General features: G+C 37.0%; 1 protein-coding gene across 2 annotated transcripts in view; it reads left to right on the top strand.

Moving 5' to 3' along the window:
* Positions 1-25232, top strand: part of CFAP54 (cilia and flagella associated protein 54) — a 355515-nt gene that overhangs the window by 254487 nt on the left and 75796 nt on the right. For both annotated transcript variants that reach the window (XM_064376848.1, XM_064376847.1), the window contains one exon: positions 514-642. In XM_064376848.1, the coding sequence (XP_064232918.1) occupies positions 514-642 (129 nt within the window). The remainder of the gene's footprint in view (positions 1-513; positions 643-25232) is intronic.

Here is a 25232-nt window from a genome sequence, read left to right as displayed (position 1 = left end):
ACATATATATTTTTTGAGATGGAGTCTTGCTATGTTGCCCAGGCTGGAGTGCAGTGGCATGATCTTGGCTCTCTGCAACTTCTACCACCCGGGTTCAAGCAATTCTCCTCAGCCTCTCGAGTAGCTGTGATTACAGGTGCACATTACCATGCCTGCTTACTTTTTGTATTTTTTTAGTAGAGATGGGGTTTTGCCATGTTGGCCAGGATGGTCTTGAACTCCTGACCATGTGATCCATCTGCCTCAGCCTCCCAAAGTGCTGGGATTACAGGTGTGATCCACAGTGCCGGCCAGCATATTTTTACTGTAGGAGAACCTGCTCTGTAGTAAGCCAGGGATAGTTTTAAGATCTACCTCCATAAAACAAGCTGAGACAATTCCAAAGTTTTTCAATATAGCAAAATAATTTGTTTTGTATATATAACAAATTTATTACTAGTAATTAAACTGATGTTTTTGTTTGTTCTCTAGTTGTATACTGATAGTTCTCTACAATCCATTTTATCCTTTAAGCCTGTTTCGAGCTCATCTTGTATGAACACAATGCCAATGGAAATGGTAACACAAGCTTCAAACAAAGAACTTTGCTTTCAGTGGTACATTCCTCCCCTGGATAGACCTCCCAAGGAGACAGAACCTATGGTATGTAATATAATTATAGAACTCTATCTTCTATTTAGATATAAAGTTTAACTAGGCCATTAACTTGAAGAATACAAGACATTCTCTTATCATATATAGATGAGAACAGGTTGCAATACAGAATCTATATTGTATAGTAGAATAAATTTGAAAATAACTAAGAAATCCTGGGAATGTCTGATTCAGGCTGATCATTTTTCTTTTTCCTGATCCCATAGGGAAAATTTTCAGTGTGTCATCTTTATATATGATATTTAACTTTTTTTGGTAGTTATTCTTTATCATGTTAAACAATAATTTTTTTCACTGTGATTTTGCTCAGAATATTTACCATGAATATTTTACTCTATCTATTAAGATGATTTTATAATTTTTATTTTTAATATTTAATTGATTTTATAATGTTAGATTAACTTTGTGTTTCTGAGATAAACTAAAATTGGTCATGATATTTTATTTTGCTGGATTCAGTTTGCTATTATTTGTATTAGATTTTTGCCTCTGTTTTCAAGAGTAGTATTAGGCTATTTTTATACTATTCTTTAAAACATTTTATTATTTTTTAATTTCAACAGGTTTTTGGGGTACAGGTGGTATTTGGTTACACAGATAAGTTCTTTAGTGGTGATTTCTATGGTTTTGGTGCACCTATCGCCCTAGCAGTGTGCACTGTACCCTGCCTCACCCCTCTCTCACTCTTTCTCCCACAGCTCCCAAAGTTCATTGTATCATTCTTATACATTTACATCCTCCTAGCTTAGCTCCTATCCCATGAGTGAGATCATACGATGCTTGGTTTTCCATTCCTGAGTTACTTCATTTAGAATAATAGTCTCCAGTTCCATCCAGGTTGCTGTGAATGTCATTATTTCATTTCTTTTATGGCTCATTAGTATTCCATGGTGTGTGTGTGTGTATAATACATATATATATATATATTTTTTCACATTTTCTTTATCCACTCACTGATTGATGGGCATTTGGGCTGATTTCATATTTTGTAATTGTGAATTGTGCTGCTATAAACATTTGTGTGCAAGTTTTTTTTTTTTTTTTTTTTGTGTGTGTGTGTGTGTGTGTGTGTATACTGACTTTTTTTTCCTCTGGGTAGATAGCCAGTAGTAGGATTGCTGGATCAAATGGTAGATCTTACTTTCAGTTCTTTAGGGAATCTCCACACTAGTTTACATTCCCACCAGCAGTGTAAAAGCATTTCCTTTTCACCACATCCATGCCAACATCTATCATTTTTTGATTTTTGATTATGGCCATTCTTGCAGGAGCAAGGTGGTATTTGCACTGTGGTTTTGATTTGCATTTTCCTGATAATTAGTGATATTGAGCATTTTTTCATATGTTTGTTGTCCATTTGTATATCTTTTTTTGAGAATTGTCTATTCATGTCCTTAGCCCACTTTTTGATGGGGATTGTTTTTTCTTGCTAGTTTGTTTCAGTTCCTTGTAGATTCTGGATATAGTCCTTTGTCAGATGTATAGTTTGCAAAGATTTTCTTCCACTCCATGGGTTGTCTGCTGATTATTTCTTTTGTTGTGCAGAAGCTTTTTAATTTTATTAAGTCCCATCTGTTTATCGTTTTGTTGCATTTGCTTTTGGGTTCTTGGTCATGAAGTCTTTGCCTAAGGCAATGTCTAGAAGAGTTTTTGTGATGTTATCTTCTATAATTTTTATGGTATCAGGTCTTAGATTTAAATCTTTGATCCATCTTGACCGATTTTTGTATGAAGTGAGAGATGAGGATCCAGTTTCATTCTTCTACATGTGGCTAGCCAATTATCCCAGCACCAATTTTTGAAGAAGGTGTCCTTTCCCCACGTTATGCTTTTGTTTGCTTTGTCAAAGATCAGTTGACTAAGTATTTGGGTTGGTTTCTGGGTTCTCTATTCTGTTTCATTTGTCTATGTGCCTATTTTTATGCCAGTACTATGCTGTTTTGGTGACTATGGCCGTACACTATAGTTTGAAGCTGGGTAATGTGATGCCTCCAGATTTGTTCTTTTTGCTTAGTCTTGATTTGGCTGTGCTAGTTCTTTTTTGGTTCCATGTAAATTTTAGGATTTTTTTTCTACTTCTGAGAAGAATGATGGTGGTATTTTCATGGAATTGCATTGAATTTATAGATTGCCTTTGGCAGTATGATCATTTTTGCCATGTTGATTCTACCCCTCCACGAGCATGAGGTGTGTTTCCAGTTGTTTTTGTCATCTGTGATTTCATTCAGCAGTGTTTTGTAGTTTTCCTTGCAGAGGTCTTTTATCTCCTGGGTTAGGCATATTCCTAAGTAAATTTTTTTGCAGCTAGTGTAAAAGGGGTTGAATTCTTGATTTGTTTCTCAGCTTTGTTGTTATTGGTGTATAACAGTGCTACTGATTTTTGTACATTAATCTCATATCCGGAAACTATACTGAATTCATTTATCAGTTCTGGGAGCTTTTTGGATGAGTCTTTAGGGTTTTCTAGGGATATGATCATATCATCAGCAAGTAGCAACAATTTGACTTCTGCTTTACCAATGTGGATGCCCTTTATTTATGTCTCTTGTCTGATTGCTCTGGCTAGGACTTCAGTACTATGTTGAATAGAAATGGTGAAAGTGGGCTTCCTTGTCTTGTCCCAGTTCTCAGGAGGAATGCTTTCAACTTTTCTCCATTCAATACAACGTTGGCTGTGAGTTTGTCATAGATGGCTTTTATTATCTTAAGGTATGTCTCTTCTATGTCAATTTTGCTGAGGGTTTTAATCATAAAGGGATGCTGGATTTTGTCAAATGCTTCTGCGTCTATTGAGATGATTATGTGATCTTTGTTTTTAATTCTATGTATGTGATAAATCACATTTATTGACTTGTGTATGTTAAACCATCCCTGCATCCCTGATATGAAACCCACTTGACCATGGTGGATTATCTTTTTTATGTGCTGTCAGATTTGGTTCACTAGTATTTTGTTGAGGATTTTTACATATATGTTCATCAGGGATATTGGTCTGTGGTTTTCTTTGTTATGTCCTTTCTTGGTTTTGGTATTTGCATGATACTGGCTTCATAGAATGATTTAGGGAGGACTCTCTCTTTCTCTATCTTTTGGAATAGCATTAGTAGGATTGGTACCAATTCTTCTTTGAATGTCTTTTTATTTTTTCCTTTTTGAAGCAGAGTCTCACTCTGTTGCCCAGGCTGGAGTACAGTGACATGATCTCAGCTTACTGCAACCTCCACCTCTCCGGTTCAAATGATTCTTGTCCCTCAGCCTCCTGAGTAGCTGGGATTACAGGCATGTACTACCATGCCCAGCTAATTTTTGTATTTTTAGTAGAGATGGGGTTTTGCCATGTTGTCCAGGCTAGTCTTGAACTCCTGACCTCAAGTGATCTGCCCTCCTTGTCTGGGGTTACAGATGTGAGTCACCACACCCAACCAGTTCTTTGAATGCCTGATAGAATTCAGCTGCAAATCCATCTGGTCCTGGGTTTTTTTCTTGGCAGTTTTAAAATTACCATTTCTTTTTTTTTTTTGGATGGAGTCTCACTCTGTGGCACAGGCTGGAGTGCAATGGTGTGATCTCAGCTCACTGCAACCTCTGCCTCCTGGGTTCAGGTGATTCTTCTGCCTCAGCCTGCCAAGTAGCTGAGACTACAGGCATGCAACACCATGCCTGGCTAATTTTTTTGTATTTTTAGCAGAGACAGACTTTCATTATGTTAGCCAGACTGGTCTTGAACTCCTGACCTCAAATAATCCACCCACCTTAGCCTCCCAAAGTGCTGGGATTACAGGTGTGAGCCACTGTGCCTGGCCCTTTTTTTTACCATTTCAATCTTACTGCTTGTTATTGGTCTGTTCAGAGTTTCTGTTCCTTCCTGGTTTAATCTAGGAGGGCTGTATATTTCCAGGAATTTATCCATCTCCTCTAGGTTTTCTAGTTTGTGTGCATACAGGTCTTCATAGTAACCTTGAATGATCTTTTGTATTTCTGTGGAATTGGTTGTAATATCTGTCATTTTCTGTCTAATTGAGCTTATTTGGATCTTCTCTCTTCTTTTCTTGGTTAATTTCACTGATGGTCTATCATTTTATTTATCTTTTCAAAGCACCAGGTTTTTGTTTCATTTATCTTTTGTACTTTTTTTTTCAACTTCCTTTAGTTCTGTTCTGATCTTTGTTATTCTTTTCTTCTGATGGGTTTGGGTTTGGTTTGTTTTACTTTTGTGCTCTTTCAGACTTCTTGATGCAGGAATTTAATGCTATGAACTTTCCTCTTAGCACAACTTTTGCTGTATCCCAATTTTAATAGGTTGTGTCACTATTATCATTCAGTTCAAATAATTTTTTAATTTCCATCTTTATTTCATTGTTGACTCAATGATCATTCTGGAACAGGTTATTTAATTTCCATGTATTTGCATGGTTCTGAGGGTTCCTTTTGGAGTTGATTTCCAATTTTATTCCATTCTGGTCTGAAATAGTACATGATAAAATTCTGATGTTATTAAAGTTATTGAGACTTGTTTTGTGGTCTATCTTATGATCTATCTTGGAGAATGTTTCATGTGCTTATGAATAGAATGTATATTCTGCAGTTGTTAAGTAGAATGTTCTGTAAATATCTGTTAAGTCTATTTGTTCCAGGGTATAGTTTAAATCAGTTGTTTCTTTGCTGACTTTCTGTCTTAATGACCTGTCTAGTGCTGTCAGTGGAGTGTTGAAGCTATTATTGTGTTGCTATCTATCTCATTTCTTAGGTCTAGTAGTAATTGTTTTATAAATTTGGGAGCTCCAGTGTTAGGTGTATATATATTTAGGATTGTAATAGTTTCCTGTTGAACAAGGCTTTTTATCATTATATAATGTACCTCTTTGTCGTTTTAAACTAGTTTTGCTTTAAAGTTTGTTTTGTATGGTATACGAATAGCTATTCCTGCTTGCTTTTTGTGTCAATTGGATGCAATGTATTTTTTTACCCTTTTACCTTAAACTTATGTCTTGGCTGAGTCTCTTGAAGACAACAGATACTTGGTTGGTGAATTCTTATCCATTTTGCCATTCTGTATCTTTCCAGTGGAGCATTTAGGCCATATATATTAGTATTATATTAGTTAGTAGTGAGATGTGAGGTACTGTTCTAATCATCGTGCTGTTTGTTGCCTGAATACCTTGTTTTTTCCCCCCATTGTATTATTGTTTTTCAGATCATGTGAGATTTATACTTTAAGGAGATTCTATTTTGGTGTATTTTGAGGATTTGTTTCAAGATTTAGAGCTCCTTTAGCAGTTCGTGAAGTGCTGGCTTGGTAGTGGCAAATTCTCTCAGCATTTGTTTGTCTGAAAAAGAGTGTATATTTCTTTCATTTTTGAAGCTTAGTTTCACTGGGTACAAAATTCTTGGCTGATAATTGTTTTGTTTAAGGAGGCTAAAGATAGGACCCCAATCGCTACTAGCTTGATAGGGTTTATGCTGAGAAATCTGCTGTTAATCTGATAGGTTGCTTTTGTATCGCAGCCTTAGGTTTATTTTCTTCATCTTGATTTTAGATAACCTGATGACTGTGTGCTTAAATGATAAAACCTTTGCAATTAATTTCCAGGGTATTCTTTCAACTTGTTGTATTTGAATGTCTAGATCTCTAATAAGGCCAGGGATATTTTTCTTGATTTTTTCTTCAAATATGTTTTCCAAACTTTAGAAGATTTCTCTACTTTCTCTGGAATATCAATTATTCTTAGGTTTAGTCATTTAACATAATCCCAAACTCTTGGAGATGTTGTTCATTTTTTAATTCTTCTTTTTTTTTTTTTTTTTTTTGGTCTTCGTTGGATTGGGTTAATTTGAAAGAGTTGTCTTTGAGCTCTGAAATTCTTTCTTATACTTGTTCAATTCTACTGTTGAGACTTTCCATTGTATTTTGCATTTCTTTAAGTGTATCTTTCATTTCCAGACATTGTCATTGTTTTTTATTTATGCTATCTGTTTCTCTGAAGATTTTTCCATCCATATCCTGTAACATTTAAAACGTCTCTTTAAGTTGGTATTTACCTTTCTCTGGTGCCTCCTTGAGTAGATTAATAATCGACCTTCTGAATTCTTTTTCTGGTAATTCAGAAGTTTCTTTGTGATATGGATCCATTCCTAGTGAGCTAGTGTGATCTTTTAGGGGTACTAAACCTTGTTTTGTCATGTTATTACTAAGAATTGTTTCTCTGGTTTCTTCTCATTTGGGAAGACTATGTCAGAGGGAAGATCTGGGACTCAGGGGCTGCTATTCAAATTCTTTTGTCCCATGGGGTGCTCCTTTGATGTTCTCCACATTGCCCTAGAGGTGGAGCTTCCTGAGTGCTGAAATGTAGTTATTGTTATTTTTTTGGGGGGGGGGGTGTCTAGCCACCCAGTGAAGCTACTGGGCTTGGGGATGGTACAAAGAAGTGTCTGCAAAGAGTCCTGTGAAATGATCCATCTTAAGGTCTCTCAGTCATGGATACAGCACCTGCTCTGGTGAGGTAGTAGGGGAGTGAAGTGGATTCTGTGAAAGTCCTTGGTTGTATTTTTGTTTAGTGCACTGGTTTTGTGTTGGTTGGCCTCCAGCCAGGAGTTGGTGCTTTCAAGAGAGCATTAGCTGGGGTAGTATAGGTAAGATACAAGCTTGTCCTAAGGTTGCCTGGATAAGTATTTGGACTTCTCAGGTGGTAGATGGAACCATAGAGCTCCAAAGAGATATGTCTTTTGTCTTTGGCTATCAGGGCAGGTATAGAAAAACCATTAGGTAGGGGCAGGGTTAGGCATGTCTAAGCTTAGACTCTCCTTAGGCAGGGCTTGCTATGGTTGCTGTGGGGAATGGCGATGTGGTTCTCAGGTGGATGGAGTTAAATTCTCAGGGAGATTATGGCTGCCTCTGCTGCATCATACAGGTTGCCAGGTAACTAGTTGAAAGCTGGCAGTGATAGGCCTTACTCAGACCCCACATGGCCCAAAAGGCCAGTCACTCCCACTGTGCCCTCCCAACAGCACTGAGTTTATTTCTAGGCGGCCAGTGAATAGGACTGAGAACATGCCTTATACAAGCCTCTCCACTGAGAAAGCAAGCAGGGCTTTGAGGTTTTGACCCCAGCTACCTGCCTGGCTTCTGTGCTTGTATCTGCACTCCCTGTTTTCCCCCTCCTCCAAATTCTGTCCAGGAAACTTTGTATTTGGTTGAAATTGTTACAAAGTTCAACTGAAAGTTTCCTTATCCCTGTGGTCTTTCCCCATTTCCACTGGCAGCCATCCCCAAGGATCACTGTGAGATAAAGTCAGAAATGTTTTCCCTGGGGACTGAGAGTGCCCACAGGGCTCTTCCTGCTGCTTCCTCTACCCTCTATTTTGCTTGGCTCTCTAAATTTGTCTCAGCTCCAGGTAAGGTCAAATCCTTCTCCTGTGATATGGACCCTCAGATTCCCCAGTGAGGATGTTTGAGGGTGGACATTCCCCCTCTCACACTTTGGGCACTCACAGTTTTGGCTATCTTACGGAGCCTGAAGCAGCAAGTTACTTCCTTCAAAGTGTCTGTGGATTCTCTCAGCTTTCTTGGTATGTTCCTGTGTTAGTTATCAGAACAAAAGTTAATGATATGAGTCTCCACAGTCCGCTCTGTCCATTCAAGTGGGAACTGCAAATTTGGCCTGCCTTCTATCTGCCATTTTTCTCTTGTTATGCTTTTATATTATTCTTATCAGATGTGTTACATATCACTGATTTTGCTAGAATCAGAAAATGAATTGACAAATATATTGTGTTTTACTATATTCTGGTGAAGTTTGTGTAAATTTGGAATACCTTTTGTTACTTGATTGTTAGAACTCATCAGTAAAGCTGTCTGAACCTATTGTTTGTGAGGAATAGTAATGTAATTCTTAATAGTTTTATGCAGTCTTTAGGCAATAGTACTACTGTACTGGTTTTCAGAGGTGGTATCAGTTCTGATTGGGCCAGTATCTTCTCTGATAGTTTGTGCCTGTGTCAAACTAAGTTTTAAATATTCCATCATTTTTGTTTATAAGACATTTTGGGTTTTCTATTTCTTCTGAGTCAATTTTAAGTTGCTATTTCTAGGAATTTGACCATTTTGTTTAAAATTTTTCTCACATTTTAAATCTATCTAATGTATCTGTAATGATATACCCTTTTTCATTTCTTATATTGGTTATTTATGTATTCTCCTCTTTTTCTTGAAGTTTTTAATTAGTTAGTTTTGGTTAGTATATCTTTTTCTATTTTTTTTTTTTGTGTTGTTTCTACCGACTTGTTGTGATAGAGGTTTAGCTCACTATTCAGCCTTTTTTCCCCTAATATATGCATTTTGAAGCTATGAATTTCTCTCTAAACATTGTTTTGGCTGCATCCCACAAGTTTTTTATTATAGTGTTGACATCATCATTCAGTTAAAAATAGTTCTGTAAAATTTTTGTTATGATTTCTCCTTTGGCTCATGGGCTATTCTGACATGTGTATCTAAAATTCCAAGCTATGTGGAGCTTTTCTAGTTAGTTATCTTTTGTTATCTATTACCAGATTGTGTTGTTTTGTGGTAATAAAAAATTTTTAGTGTGATTGCTATTTGTTGAAACTTGATTTTTTTCCTCCAGAAAAGTGTTAATTGTGTAAGTAATCTATTGCTCTTTAAAAGAATATGCACTCTTCAGTTGTTGAGGAAGTATTTATGTGTAGTAGATCAGTTTGACTAATCTTATTCAAATCATCTATATGCTTGCTGATTTTTCCATTTGGTCTGCATTTTTAAAAAATTAATTACTAAGAGAAGTATGTTTAAATCTTTCATTATGATTGTCATTGTTTAGTTTTTTCTTATAGTTCTCTCAAATTTTGCTTTACTTAACTTGAGGCTGTATTCTTAGGTGCAATCAGATTGATAGCTGCTGTATTGTCTTGGTGAATTGAACATTTTATCATTTTGATAATAGTACTTTTCTTAATCATGCTTTTTAAAGTACATGACCTTTTTGTAATAATGTTCATTTTCCCATAAAGCCTGCTTTATCTGTGATGTTATCATATGAAATTGGCTTCATTTTGCTTATTATTTTCATGATAATATTTTTTCATCCTTTTGCTTTCAACCCTTCCATGTACTTGTGTTTTAATTTTGTTTCTTATAAAAGGTATCTTGGATATTTAAAAATATTGTCTAATCCCAGCTACTCAGGAGGCTGAGGCAGGAAAATTGCTAGAACCCGGGAGGCAGAGGTTGCAGTGGGCCAAGATCACACCATTGCACTCCAGCCTGGGTGACAGAGCAAGACTCTGTCTCAAAAAAAAAAAAAAATTGTCTAGCAATATTAGCTTCTAACTGAGGAATTTAATACAGTCATGTAAATACTAATATATTTGGTTTAAATCTACCTTGCTTTTGCTTGTCCTGGATTTTGTTTTTCTTCTCCTTTAATATCTGCTTTTGGATTTATTTCTTTACCATTTATTTTTTCACTATGAGTTTTGAAATTGTGCACTCTACCTGTGCTTTTAGTGGTTACCTTTAGGACAACACACATACTTAATTTATTAAAATCTACATTGATGTATACCTTTACTCCCCTAATGACTTACATGGCATTACTCTACATTTTCCTTTTTAACACAAAATCATAATATTATTTTTACTTATTTATCTTGTTTCATACAAGAAATTTTTTTAAAATGAATCTTCTACATATTTACCATTTGGTTTGTTTTTTACTCCCTCTTGCATTTGAGACATTTCTTCTAGGATTACTTCTTTCTGTTGAAGTACATGCTTTAGAATTTCCTTTGGTAAGCATCTTCTGGAGGCAAACACTTCCAATTTTTGTTTCCCTGTCAATGTCATTATTTTACAACTATTTGTAAAATAAATTTTCATGGGGTAGATAATTTAAGGTCGGAAATCATGTGGTTTCAACACATTCAAAAAGTCAGCTACTCATTTCCATTGTTGCTGTTGAGAGTCAAGCTGCTGCTGCTTTGGAAGTTTTAGGACTTCTTTAACCAGTTTCTTTTGAGATTTTTTTCTCTCTCTCTTTTTTTTTTTTGCACCATTTTACTGGGAATGGTCTGCTTTTTATTTGTTTTGCTTACATTAGTGTAGTGGGTAAGAATACATACTCTTGAACTGAACTACCTAGGTTTGAATCTCATCTCTGTCACTTAATAGTTTTGTGATCTTGAGTAGATTAGTTAACTTTTCTGCATCAAGGTTACCCTCATCTGTAATTAGAGATAACTATAAACCTGTAACCTCAGTAAAGAGTAGGTTATTATTGTCATTATTCTGTGAAATTATTATTTTTTATTTTTTTGAGACAGAGTCTCGCTCTGTCGCCAGGCACCACGCTGGAGTGCAGTGGCGCAATCTAGGCTCACTGCAACCTCTACCTCCCAGGTTCGAGTAATTCTCCTGCCTCAGCCTCCTGAGTAGCTGAGACTACAGGCACGCGCCACCATGCCCAGCTAATTTTTGTATTTTTTTAGTAGGGATGGGGTTTCACCATGTTGGCGAGGATGGTCTCGATCTCTTGACCTTGTGATCTGCCCACGTTGGCCTCCCAAAGTGCTGGGATTACAGGCATGAGCCACTGCGCCCGGCTGTGAAATTATTTTTAAATTGTTATGTTTTTAAAGTTTAATAACTTCAAATATACATGAAATGTACTTGGTAATCATTATTTAAAAGCACCTTTTAATGTTTAGAAAAGTATCTCCTCATAGATACTTTAGCTTCCAACATTCTGCAGAAAAGAGTAAAATGTGCCTAAGCAGCAAAATTTAAGTACATAGCAAATAAGAGAAAACCTTAGTTTGCCCTCTAAATGCAGTTTACAAATTTGTATCATAGATATAACTTATTTTAATGTAGGTTATCCTTATTTTTATATCCATTATCTATATATTTATTCATATCTATATCCATATGTATGGATGGACATTTGCAATAGGACTAATTGGGGGACAGAAGGAAGAAGGGGACAAGTATTTAGGAGCAGTTCAGTATCAATCCATGAATTATCGGAGATTGAACAGTAATTCGGATTTTAGGATAGCTTTGAAAATGGGTCAAGCTTTTAAAAATGCAGCAGTTGGTCAATATAGCCTTTCACAGAGGGACATTCCACTATAGAATTCCTTTGATTGCTGCTTTGTCTAAGAAGAGCCTCAGGCTTTTTTGCCTATAGTTTTGCCCTGTTCAGCGTTTTTATTTGCTTTTTGTGTGCTGCATTGGTCTGTTCTTGCACTTCCCAGCTCTTGAGTGCTGTCCCCTCTAGCTGCGCCTCTGGTAGCTTCTGCAGCTCCTTGACTCAGGTGACCCGTGTCAATTCATGAAACCTCCTGGGCCTGCCTCTCTTTGTTCTCCAGCACCATTTCTCACTTTGGCCCTTTCATTCTGCTACCTGAGGCTGGAAATCTGCTACTAACTCTTGGTCAATTATAATTCTCTTCCTATCCAAATACAAAAGAGAAACTTTAGCATATAACTCTCCAGATACTTTTCATGCTATTTCACGTATTTTAAAAGTACTCTCCTTTCCACTCTTTGCCAGTTAAATCCTTGCCAGATATTCCATATACATTTAAAAATAATAAATCTGTAATCTCTTTTAGGGGAATGTAGTGCAGTAGTTTCAAATTATGGTCAAAATTACTAATGGGTCAGGAAGTATAGTGGATCATAAATAGCATTTTTTTTTTAAAGAAATGAAACACAAAAACACTAGAATGCATTGCATATAAAAATGTTTTTTGAAACTTTCATTTTATGATATATATTGTTAAAAACAAAATTTCTTAGGTTGATCGTCAGCATATGTCAAATTTTATTTACTTGCTGGCAAGGAACTAATGAAAGATTATATCCATTCACAGAGGGTTTGGAAATGGGAGGAATACATAGTCGAGAAACAGAATGTGTATTTAAGCAGTCAGTTTAAAAAAAAGAGGAAGAAAGCATAAAGTTTGTTTCACAAGGTCACAGAAACATCATATCCATATCAGTTATTACAAGGGTAGCTGAAGGCAGGATAATTTGAGGTGTCTGTATGCTGCTATTGGAAAAACAGAACAAAACAACATCTAAGAAGCAAATGCTAAGACTGTATTTGTGGCCGATAATTAGAGTAACAAGGTTTTATCCATCAACAATTGTGTCTGACAATTAACATAGAACCATGAACTAGTGTCAGACAGAGATTAGAAGCAGGACACCAACTAAAAAAATATCGGATTTAAGCAAATTGCTTGAGTGATTTCCTCAAGTCACAAGAAAATATGCAGAACACACAGCTTTTCCATTTCTTAGAGAACATTTTTCCCCTTTGACAAGAAGTATGTCTGTATTGGGTCATGATAAGAGATGTAGTTGCTGTCATAATGCTCAGTCAAAAAGTCAAGAAACACTCACCTAGATGCACTAGATCTCAGACTCCAGATGTTATCATTTGGAATAAAAAGCTGGAATTTATTTGATGATTTGAATATTGGTGTATTTAAGCATTCATCTACTCATTGTTTTAGGATTTTAGCATTCATTGAGTTTAATGTTGAATAACTGGCTGAAGCTCATGAAACCCACAAGATTATTGTAAGAGAGAAGACTTACGTAGAACTTACTATGTTCCAAGCACTTTACTTACATCATTTCACAGCAACTCTATAAGACAGGTGCTTTCATTAGCCCCCTTTTACAAAAAAGGAAGTGAGACACAGGATGGAAGATTGTTAGTGGGCAAGGAGTCAGGATTGAAATGGTCTGACTCCAGAGTCTGTATATCTGAGCATGGTGCTGTATTGAGTCCTCAGATGATGGTCCTGGCTATAGGCACTTCTAGCTTCTAGAAAGGATGATAATAAAAATTAATAACTGACTTGGAGCTTTGGAGTTTCCAGAGACAAAAAGAATCATTGCATGACAATGCAGTTTAACATCTCTTGATCCACCCACTTGGTCCCTTTAGTTTATTAACCACATTGAAGCATAAATGCCTATAGGAACTAGGGATGCTAGTGGAACAGAGTTGAAATCCCAGCATTGGGGTTTTTGATATGAAAATTTTCGGTAATTCAGAGGACTAAAATCTCCGTGCCACAATACTTTGGAGTTAAGTTCACAGCTTTGAAAATCTTAATTTCTTGAGTATACAAGGTAGAAATTATTTTATCCTAGTTGACAAAATTATCTTTAATAGGCTATAATGAATCACATTACAAGCTATTCATTGGAACTTTGTACAAACGAGCATCTTTTGAACAATTTCAAAATCTTATAGGGACAAACACTAAGCTGCCAGGGACTATCATTTTAATGAACTGCCCAGACAATGGCTTTAAAAATAGCTGCAAAGCATGGTTTATTTAAGTCAGAGAGATATACTACTACAGTTTAACTGTAAAAAGATGTAACCACGGGTAAAGGTTTGGTTGCTCAGATTTGTCTCCAGATTTTACCTTAGAACTTCTAGCTTTATCCTATCTCATCTTCTTGCTCTTTTTAGAATCCAGCATTCCTAGAAGGATCTAGCCCATTTGAGGATCAGAATAAATTTGGAATTATGTTTATAACTTGGGAAGGCTCAAGGAATACAAGTTATAGCTAAGAGGGAGGAGGGATCATAAGGAATCAGTAGCTGGCCCTTACTTTTGGCACTTGAGAAATTAATTTGGACAGAATAATCGCTGCTATAAAGGTTGTTGTGGGGGCTGAGTTTGGGCTGACATGGCTGCAGCTGCCAGCTGGCCAAGGAGGGACAGGAAACTAGGCTCTCCAATGCATACCTAGGATAATACTTACTGCCCTCCAGTGGGCTCTTGTGAAACTGAGAACTGAGTGGACCACACTTCCCACAGCTTTTTGCTCACATTGCAAGGTGGGGAAGGGTCCTGCCCTCCCTGATTGCAGGCCCACGGTGTTGTTTTGAGAGTTTAAAGCTGGGCTGTGCCCCACCTTCAGGCTAAGTTTGAGTTGATATGGCAGCAGCTGCTGCCTGACCAAGGAGGGATAAGAAAACCAATCTCTCCTATGCATATCTAGGACAGTACCCACCACCCTGCTGCAGGCTGCTGTGAGATTGAGACTCAAGCAGACTGCACACTTCACAGCTTCTTGTCCATGCTGCTTTACTGAAGGGGAGCCCACCCTCTCTGGTCACAAACCCACAGCCAGCAGCATTTTGAGAGTTTAATGTTGGGCTATACCTTACCCCTAGGCTGAGTTCGAGGCAATGTAGCTGTAGCTTCCACCCAGGTAGGGGAAGAAGAGGGGAGACCAAACTCTCCTAAGCACACTTAGGACAATACCCACTACCCTGCTATGGGCAACTGTGGGACTGAGGACTAGTCCACTCAACCCAGTGCAGCTACCAGGAACACAAACACAGACTCCTTGGGTCCTAGTGGGTTGCCATCACTGCTACAGCCACCACCCATATGACACAAGCTACCTAGGGGCTTGAGAACCTGCCCACACATCTGGCCCACTGCTCCCACTACTAACTTCTTTTTTTTTTTTTTTAATTATTATACTTTAAGTTCTAGGGGCTTGAGAACCTGCCCGCACATCTGGCCCACTGCTCCCACTACTAACTTCTTCTTCTTTTTTTTTAATTATTATACTTTAAGTTCTGTGATATATTTGTAGAACGTGCTGATTTGTTACATAGGTGTGCCATGGTAGTGTGCTGCACCTATCAACCCATCATCTAGGTTTTAAGATCCCAGAGAAATCCGAAAACCAATACAAAGCAGTCATAAAATCAATTCAAGATATGAATGAAAAATGTACCAAGGAGATAAATATCTTAAAAAAAAAAAGGAATTTCTGAACTAAAAAATTTATTGAAGGAAATACAGAATACACTTGAAAGCTTTAGTAACACACTAGACCAAGCAGAAGAAAGACTTTTAGAACTTAACGACAGGTCTTTTGAAATATTCCTGTCAGACAAAAATAAGAAAAAAAAAATGAAAAAGAATGAACAAAGCCTTTGAGACATCTGGGACTATGTAAATCAACAGAACTTATGAATTGTTGGTATTTCCAAGGAGGGAGAGAGATAAAAAAGATTAGAAAACTTACTTAAGGACATAATTGACGAAAACATCCCAAATATAACAAGAGAGTCAGTCATTCAGATACAGGAGACCCAGCAATCTTCAGACAAATATGTTGCAAAAGGACTTCCTCATGGCATATTATCTTTTGAATATCTAAAGTCAAAGTGAAAAAAATGTAAAATTAGCAAGAGAAAAGTGTCTAGTCATCTATAAAGGAAATCTCAGTAGACTAACAGTGGCCTTTTCAGCATAAATCTTACAGGCCAGAAGAGAATGCAGTGACATTTTCAAAGTGCAGAAAGAGAAAACTGTCAGTTAATAATCTTATATACTGCCAGGATAAACTTTATAAATGAAGGAGAAATAAAGTCTTTCCCAGACAAGCAAATGCTGATGGAATTTGTTATCTAAGTTGGCCCATAGGAAATTGCCCAAAGGGGTCTTAAATATGGAAACAAAAGGTTGATATTCACCACCATGAAAACACTTAGAAATATAAAATTCACAGTTCTTATAAAACAGTCACACAAAAGAGGAAGAGAAAGAATCAAATAGCAACATGACAGAATCTTATCAAACCACAAAACAAAAAGAGAAAAAGAAACCATTTATAAAACAACTTGAAAACAATTAATATAACAGGAACAAAGCTTCATGTGTCAATATTAACCTTGAATATAAATGAATTAAATGCTCCACTTAAAAGATACATATTGGCAGAAAACCATGCTCCAACCATATGCTACATATAAGAAACTCACCTTACCTATAAAGACACATAATAGACTGAAAGTAAAGGGGTGAAAAAAGACATTCCAAAGGAATAAGAACCAAAAGCAAGTGGGAGTAGCTACATTGTGCTAAACAAAACCAACCTTAATAAAAAACAATAATAAATGACAAAGAAGATCATTATATAATGATAAAAGGATCAATTCAGCAAGAGGATGTAACAGTCTGAAATATATATGCACACATCAGAACACACAAATTCACAAAACAAATATTACTAAACCTAAAGAGAGCAATAGACAGCAATACAATAACAGTGGACAACTTTAACATCTCACTCACAGTACTAGATAGATCATCAAGACAGAAAATTAACAAATAAATATTGGACTTTATATGAAATTCATTTCACTGACATTTACAGAATATTTTACCCAACAACTACAGAATATTCATTCTTTCCATCGGTGCATGAAATATTCTCCAAGACAGACCACCTATTAGGACATTAAAAAAAGGTTTTAACAGATTTTTAAAAATGAGAATTCTATCAAAGATTTTATCAGACTACAATAGAATAAAGCTAGAAATCAATACTAAGAGGAGCTCCGAAACCATACAAATACATGGAAATTAAACAACATGTTCCTAAATGATTACTAGATCAATGAAGAAATTAAGATGGAAATTAAAAATTTTTTTGAAATGAGTGACAATGAAAACACAACATACCAAAACCCTGTGGGATATAGTGAAAGCAGTGCTAAGAGGGAAGTTCATAGCATTAAATGCCTACATCAAAATGTAGAAAAGTCACAAATTAACAACCTAATGTTGCACTTCAAGGAACTAGAAAAACAAGAACAAACCAAACCCAAAGTTAGCAGAAGAAAAGAAACAGCAAAACTTGGAACAGAACTAAATGAAATAGAGACTAAAAAACATACAAAGGATCAACAAAATGAAAGGTTGGTGTTTTGAAAAGATAAACAATTGACAAGGCACTAGCTAGACTAAGAAAATAGAAGATCCAAATAAACACAATCTAAAATTTAAAAGGAGACATTACAACTCATATTACAGAAATAGAAAAGATGACCAGAGACTGTTATGAACAACTATGTGCCACAAACTAGAAAACCTAGTAGAAAAGGATAAAATCCTGGAAACATACATACAATCTCCTGAAATTGAAGCAGGAAAATATAAAAGTCGTGAACAGACCAATATTAAGTCACAAGATTGAATCAGTAATAAAAAAAAAAAGTCTCCCAGCATCAACAAAAAACCCAGGATGAGGTGGATTCATAGCCAAATTCTACCAAACATACAAAGAAGAACCAATACCAGTACTCCTGAAACTATTCCAAAAAACTGAGTAAGAAGGAATTCTTCCTAACTCATTCTTTAAGTCCAGTATTGCCCTGATACCAAAACCAGACAAGGGCACAATAGAAAAAGTAAACTACAGACCAATATCCCTGATGAATATAGATGCAAGAATCCTCAACTAAATAGTAGCAAATCAAATCCAATAGCACATCAAAAAGATAATATACCATGATCAGATAGGATGTATCCCAGAGATGCAATGATAAGTCAACATATGGAAATCAATAAATGTGATACATCACATAAACAAAATTCATGACAAAAAGCATATGATTATCTCAACAGATGCAGAAAAAGCATTGAATTAAATTTAGCATATCTTTATGATAAAAATCTTAAACAAATTAGGCATAAAAGAACATACCTCAACATGATAAAGGCATAATTAAGACAAACTTACAGCCAATATCATACTGAAAGGGGAAAAGTTGAAAACATTCCCTCTAAAAACTGGAACAAGACAAGGATGCCCAACATTCTTATTTAAGATAGTACTAGAAATTCTCACCAGAGCCGTAAGGCAGGGGAAAAATATTAAAGACATACAAATTGGAAAAGAGGAAGTCAAATCACTTCTCTTTGCTGATTTTGTAGCTAAAAAATCCTAAAGACTCCACCAAAAAACCTCTTAGTTTGATAGATGAATTTTGTAAAGCTTCAGTATACAAAATTAACATACAGAAATCAGTAGCATTTCTATACATAAATAATGATCTAGTTGAGGACCAAATCAAGAAGGCAATAACATTTGTAATAACTACAAAAAACAATACCTAGGAATATATTTAACCAAGGACATGAAAGATCTCTAAAAAGAGAGTTATAAAACACTGATGAAAGAAAGTGTAGATGACACAAACATGGAAAAACATTCATGGTTTGGAAGCATCAGTATTGTTAAAATGACCATACGCCCAAAGCAATCTACATGTTCAACATATTTCACAGAATTAGAAAAACAATCCGAAAATTCATATGGAGCAAATAAAGAGCTAGAATAGCCAAAGCAATTCTAAGCCAAAAGAACAAAGCTGGAGACATCACATTACCTCACTCCAAATTATGCTACAAGGTTATAGTAACCAAAACAACATGGTACTGGTATAAAAAAATAGACACATACATCAGTGAAAAGAATAGAGAGCCCAGAAATAAAGCCATATACCTTTAACCAACTGGTCTTTGACAAAGCTAACAAAAATATACACTGAGGAAAGGACACCCTGTTTAATAAATGGTGCTGTGAAAATTGGATAGCCATTTGCAGATAAATGAAACTAGACCCATACATAGCACCAGATGTGTAACTTAAGATGGATTAACAACCTAAACATAAGACCTGAAACTATAAAAAAATTCTAGAAGAAAACCTAAAAAATTTTTCTGGATATTAATCCAGGCAATTTATGACTAAGTCCTCAAAATCAAATGCAACAACAACAAAAAATAGATAAATGGGACTTAATTAAACTAAAACGCTACACAGCAAAGGAAGTAGTCAATAGAGTAAACAGACAACTTGCAGAATGGAAAAAAAAATTGCAAACTATGTATCTAACAAAGATCTAGTATCTAGAATCTACAAGGATCTCAAGCAGCTCAACAAGAAAATAAAATACTACCATTAAAAAGTGGATGAGAACATGAACAGACATTTTCCAAAAGAAGATATGCAAGTTTCCAACAAACATGTAAAAAAGTGCTCAACATCACTAATCGGAGAAATGAAAATTAAAATGACAATAAGATATCATCTTACACCAGTCAGAATGACTATTATTTCTCCACAGAATGTGGAGAAAATAGAATACTTTTATACACGGTTGATGTTTGTGTAAATTAGTACAACCTTTATGGAAAAAAGTAGGGAGATTCTCAAGTAACTAAAAATTGAACCACCATTGGATTCAGCAGTTCCACGACCGGGTGTATATCCAAAGGGAGAGAAATCATTATATCAAAAAGATACCTGCACTTGTATGTTTATTCACTATTTACAATAGCAAAGATATGGAATCAACTGAAGTGTCCATCAACAGAGGTCTGGATAAAGAACTACTCAGCCATAAAAAACAACGAATCATGTCTTTCGTAGTAACATGGATGTAACTGGAGGTCATTATCCTAACTAAAATAACTCAGCTATGTACCACATGTTCTCACTTAGAATTGGAAGCTAAAACTATGAGTACACATGGACATGCACAGTGGAATAACAGACATTGGAAACTACAAAGAGTGGGAGGGTGGGAGAGGGATGAGGGTTGAAAAATCACCTATTGGGTACAGGTTCACTATTCAGGTGATGAGTACTCTAAAAGCCCAAACTTTGCCAAACTTTAATTAAAAGACTGTTTTATTGAGTGCAGCTGGACAGTCCAAGGCAAAGTATTCAAAGGCCATAGAAGACTCAGATGGATAAGGATGATCAAGCACAGGAAGTCTGAGCAAGCACAGCACTGAAGAACAAGACTCTGCCAAGTGAAAACACAAACTTGAATAGAACTGAAATGGTTTTTTAGGTATGTTTATTTAGTGCAGGAATCCGGCCAGTCTAACGAGATGTGGACCTAGTGTTCTTTTCTGGAAGACTTCATATCCACAATGAAAGAATCTGTTTCAGGTCCCCAAACAAACAACCTGTGCATTTAAGACAAGCTCAGTCCTAGGAAGAGTTAGGGTTCCTGGGAAAACTACCAAGTCATAATAAAAGCAGAAGCGCAATGATCAACTTAGATGTTAGAAATACTGTAACTCAGGGATCATGCAGAGTCCCAAGGATTACCTCTGAGATGCTCTGGATTCTGGGCCTGGTTGACCATGTGATTAGCTAGAGCCTGGTCCTTCAGATGGGGCCCAAAATAACATCCAGCTTCAAGGAACTTGGGAAGGCAAAAGCTGTCTAAGGGAGATAGGGACTGACATTTGAAATGACTGTTGTGACTCAAAGTGTGGCTGAGAACCAGCAGCATTAGCATCCCCTGGAAGCTCATTAGAAGTGTTGAATCTCAATCCAGACCCACTGAGTCAGTGAGAATATGCATTTTAATAGTATCTGCCAAGTATTGTTATGCACATTCAAGTTTTAGAAGCGCTGGTCAGACCATTGCTACTAATGCAGCTTACAGTTCTAATGGTGATTCTCCATTGCTGCGTCATATAGTAGGTTCCATTGGAAACCTTCTCTGACTTCTCTTGGTACCACCTAAGGCAAAGTTCAGAACTGAAAAGAAACTAAGAACATCTATTCAATGCTCACATATTACAGATGAGGAAGCAAGGTCTCATGTAGGTAAAGTGACTTGACCAATGCCACAACTCATTAGTGACAGAAATAGGAATGAGAATCAAACTCTTCTCGTCCCTACTATTGATTTCTTTACAAACACATATAATTTAGCTGCTTACTAATTAATAAAACAGTTATTGAGTACATACCACATGCCAGGCATTCTGTTAGGTGATTAAGATACAAAGATGAGGAAGTCAGGAAATCAACTCCATCTAGTACAAGAGAACTCTTCTTTCACTCCTTCCTGGGCAATAAGGGATTCTAAACATAACACCCATTTCAAATACAATAGTTCTCAGTGTTTTTCATACCCATATCACTTCTTTGCCATTGAAAAACTAGTCTTTGCAGAAGTGAGTAAGGGAGGGTTGAAAATTCCATCATGAGTTTATTGTCTCCTCCTGAATTCACTCTGAAGTATGAAGGTGACATAGAGTGAAACCTGTCCCTTGAAGAGTGAAGACAAGTTGGGAATAGAACTAAAAATTACTGGATTAGACAAGGACTGGCTGGGAGATCTAATGGGAAGTCAGCTTGGAATAAGCAGCAGGTCTGAGAGAATATGAAGAATGAGGCACCAAGGAAGGGTAAGGAGCCAGGAGTGAGCATGAGCTAAAAACTGCAATAATAATCCTCATTATTATTGCTCTAAGCACTTCACATGAACTCATTGAGTCCATACACTGATTCATGGAATGGGGATTACACACCTCCATTTCACAAATGAGGAAGCCAGAGGCATGTCAACTTGCCCATAGTCTGTGTTTGCATTATGACTATATAAGTATCATTCATGACTGAGCCACATAGGTTACGCTTTTTTAATTTCTGCCTTCTTTCCTGAAGAAAAAAGTTGCTTTATCTTTAACTTAGAATCAATCATTTGCCTTATTCTTGTTTATTTTGGAATCTCTAATTCTTCCCAAACTTTCTAAGAATTATACAATCTTTCCATTTGGTCAAACTCATCAGCTTACTTTCAGTTCCATTGTTTTTTTCTTCTTCAGAGGCATACTCCACACTGATTGCTCTTATGGCTCAACTGTCATCTTAACAGTCCCAGTCATCACCCTCCTGAGAATTCCTTCCCCTCTCTCTAAGTTGGGTTCCCTGGGTCTTCTGTTTCTGTCTTGAGTTGCTTTCTTGTGTCAGAAGAACACATCATCCAGCTTCCTGAAAAAGGGTGTATTAGAGGTTCTAATTTTTCAAAGTACTCATGAGACTTCACAAAGTGTATTTATGAAAGTCTCTAGTAAAGGATAAGGCATGGAAGGATAAAGAAAGCACAGGTAATCATTCAAGAGTCTCAAGAGATCCAGGGGCAGCTTCCAGGGTCTCAGTTTCACAGGACACAGTTTATTTATAGATTATAAACCACCAAAATATGGCATATCTTGGTCTCAAGCTGCTCTCCTATCTGAGGAGTCTTTTATATTTCTGTATATGTAGTCAAAAACATATGTGGGCCCAGAGTCAATAACAGAAGTGAAGATAATAGTGAATCAGGAGTGGCTGTGAGAAACAGACCTCTCAGACACTGAACTAGGAAGGAAGGAGTGATTTATTCAGCTGGGAGCAAGGTGACATAGTTGTCTAACAGCCAAGCTCGTCTAACAAAGAGAAGCTCTGCCTTTATATAGGCTTACAACTCTAGATATTACACGTGAAAGGGTCTGGGGTTTATAGCCTTAGAAATTACATGTGAAAGGGTCTTGATCCATGGAGTAGGTGTGGGGTTGGGGTTTGATCTTGTTTAAGTAACAACAGTGCCTTCCCGAAAGATTCCCCCATACTATGCCTGCTATCTATAGGAAGGTGATTAAGGAGGCACCAGTTGGCCAGCCTTTTCTTCTGTTGAAATGCAGTGTGGAAGTCAAGGGGGAGATGGTCCTAGATGCTTGGGTATTCTCCACTTTGAGAACCTCACCTAAAACATTAGTGAAAGTTCTCACTCTTTATTCTTATTTTCATGATCCTCTGAAGAAACTGATTGACAATAATGGATATAAAACATTTGTGATGTGGTTCTTTGGTCTATTACAGTAAAAAATTTCTTAGCCATTTAGAGGAAGAAGGAGGGAAAACAGGGGAGTAGCAAACAAACACCTACTATTGTTACCACACTTATGATGAGGGTTTTTAATTCTCCCAAGGCCGAGGACCAACCTTTACCACACTTGTAATGAGGGTTTTTAATTCTCCCAAGGCTGACGACCAACCTTTACCACACTTGTGATGAGGGTTTTTAATTCTCCCAAGGCTGAGAACCAACCTTTAAACAAGAACTCAGGGTTGAATTTGTGCCATACCTGCCCAGGTATGTGTGCTAGTTTGGTTATGTTCTTAACTGCATGACCCTGGTTGTCTATGTGTAGGCAGCAGTCAGTTAGTTTAAATTTTTTAAAGACTCCTCCTTAAGCTGCTAGCAAATAATCTATAGCCAGCCGGTTCTGATAATCCACATTTCTCATTAGAGTTTCTTGTCTGGCCAAAATGGACAGAGCTTTGCCCATTTCATTAACGAGTATTTCCAAGGCTGCCTGCAACCGGATGATCTGATTGAGCATATAGATGGGAGCCCGGTGTCCCCATGAGCCATTCTCTGCCCATGTGGTCGGCCCATAGTACTCAATAATTCTTTCCGGTGGCCACTTATTATTTTCCCATTTACCTATCTTTAGACTTCTTTTCTCCCAGGCGGAGTAGACTGGATGTCTTAACAGCCCACCTGTCTTGGCAGACGATAGGAAAAAGGAAGGCTTAATGATACCTATGACACAGCTACCTATCCATCTTTCAGGCAACTGTACGTGTGCTCTATGTCTGTATATCCAGTACAACCCAGGCGGGGCTGTCCAGTCTCTGTGGTACTCAGGATGATTCCAAGCATCGTGTAATTTTGGAAATTTTGGGAGAGGGTTCTTTTCTGTATAGTTTGAGCTCCACCAGGTTACAGTGCCCATCGTTCCATTATACTATTGCTGCCTAAGCAGCTAAGCTTTCCTACTGGAACAGTGAAGCCTGTTCCTTCTTCAGCCAAACAGTATTGTCCAATAATTGAAACCTTTAAAACCCAGAAACTGTTGGTTTGAATCCTTTGAACTGAGGTCAGGTCAGGGACAGGGTCAAAGGGTAATAACTCACGGGCTTCCCATGGCCACCTATTACCCATGGTAATTCCCCTACATACATAGCAAGAAGTGACATTAAGCAAATGAGCTACATTTTCAGCAAGTTGGAGGAACAAGTTCTTTGTCTTTTTCGGAAGTTTCAGCAGTAGCTTATTTAATATATTATAGAAGGGCTGGTACACTGGCTGGGCTGAGCATTTCTGGATTTTTCCCTGAATCTGGCTACTGACTCCAGGGTCAAGCCCTTTCCCATCAATTCCTAGCATTACACTGTCCCCTTTTTCGCATTTAGGGTCTTGGGGGTTTGTGATTATTAATTCTACTGGGTTACAATGTCCTGAGTCACAGCGGACATTACTCCCTGAAATGGTGTCTCTCCCTTTTATAAGACAAACGGGATTATTTGTATTATTTTTACAAGTGGCCCAGATGACGCATGACTCAAAAAATGCATTTACTGCACCAGCAGGTTTTCTGGCAGATATACTTAACGCTCTTTCATGTAACTTTGTTCCCATCCGAGGGGACCATAGCGCCCCCTACTGGAATGATAGGCATTGATGGCTGCACAGGCATCAAACCTTAGGGTAACCTGTTTTGGGCTTCCCTTCTCCTCTGTTTTAGCTATTGACTTAGTAGGGGTGTTCCCTCGCCCTGTTCGGAGTTTAATTTCAAAAGTCATATGCGTAGGGAGCTTTGATGGATCGTAGCAGACATCGGTCTGTCCATCCCCTGGATTACACACCTTACACTGAGTAACATTATATAAACAGGTTTCCTTCTGTGTCCCTGTACATTCCTAATAACTGCAGAATGAAAGAATGGCAGTAACTTTACGTACTACCTTAGTAACCTGGTGTACACACTGAGAGCATTCTTACTGTACAAGTCCAAACATTAAGAAGAGTGAGTCCCACAATGAACTTCCTCATGCTTCAGCCATGCGTGGACCAGCCAGC

The sequence above is a fragment of the Aotus nancymaae genome, unplaced genomic scaffold (assembly GCF_030222135.1).
Source record: "Aotus nancymaae isolate 86718 unplaced genomic scaffold, 86718_ANA_hifiasm-v0.15.2.pri h1tg000016l, whole genome shotgun sequence".
In the NCBI taxonomy this organism is placed as follows: Eukaryota; Metazoa; Chordata; class Mammalia; order Primates; family Aotidae; genus Aotus; species Aotus nancymaae.
Note: the sequence above shows the minus strand (reverse complement) of the source record. Positions and strands in the feature narration are given on the sequence as shown.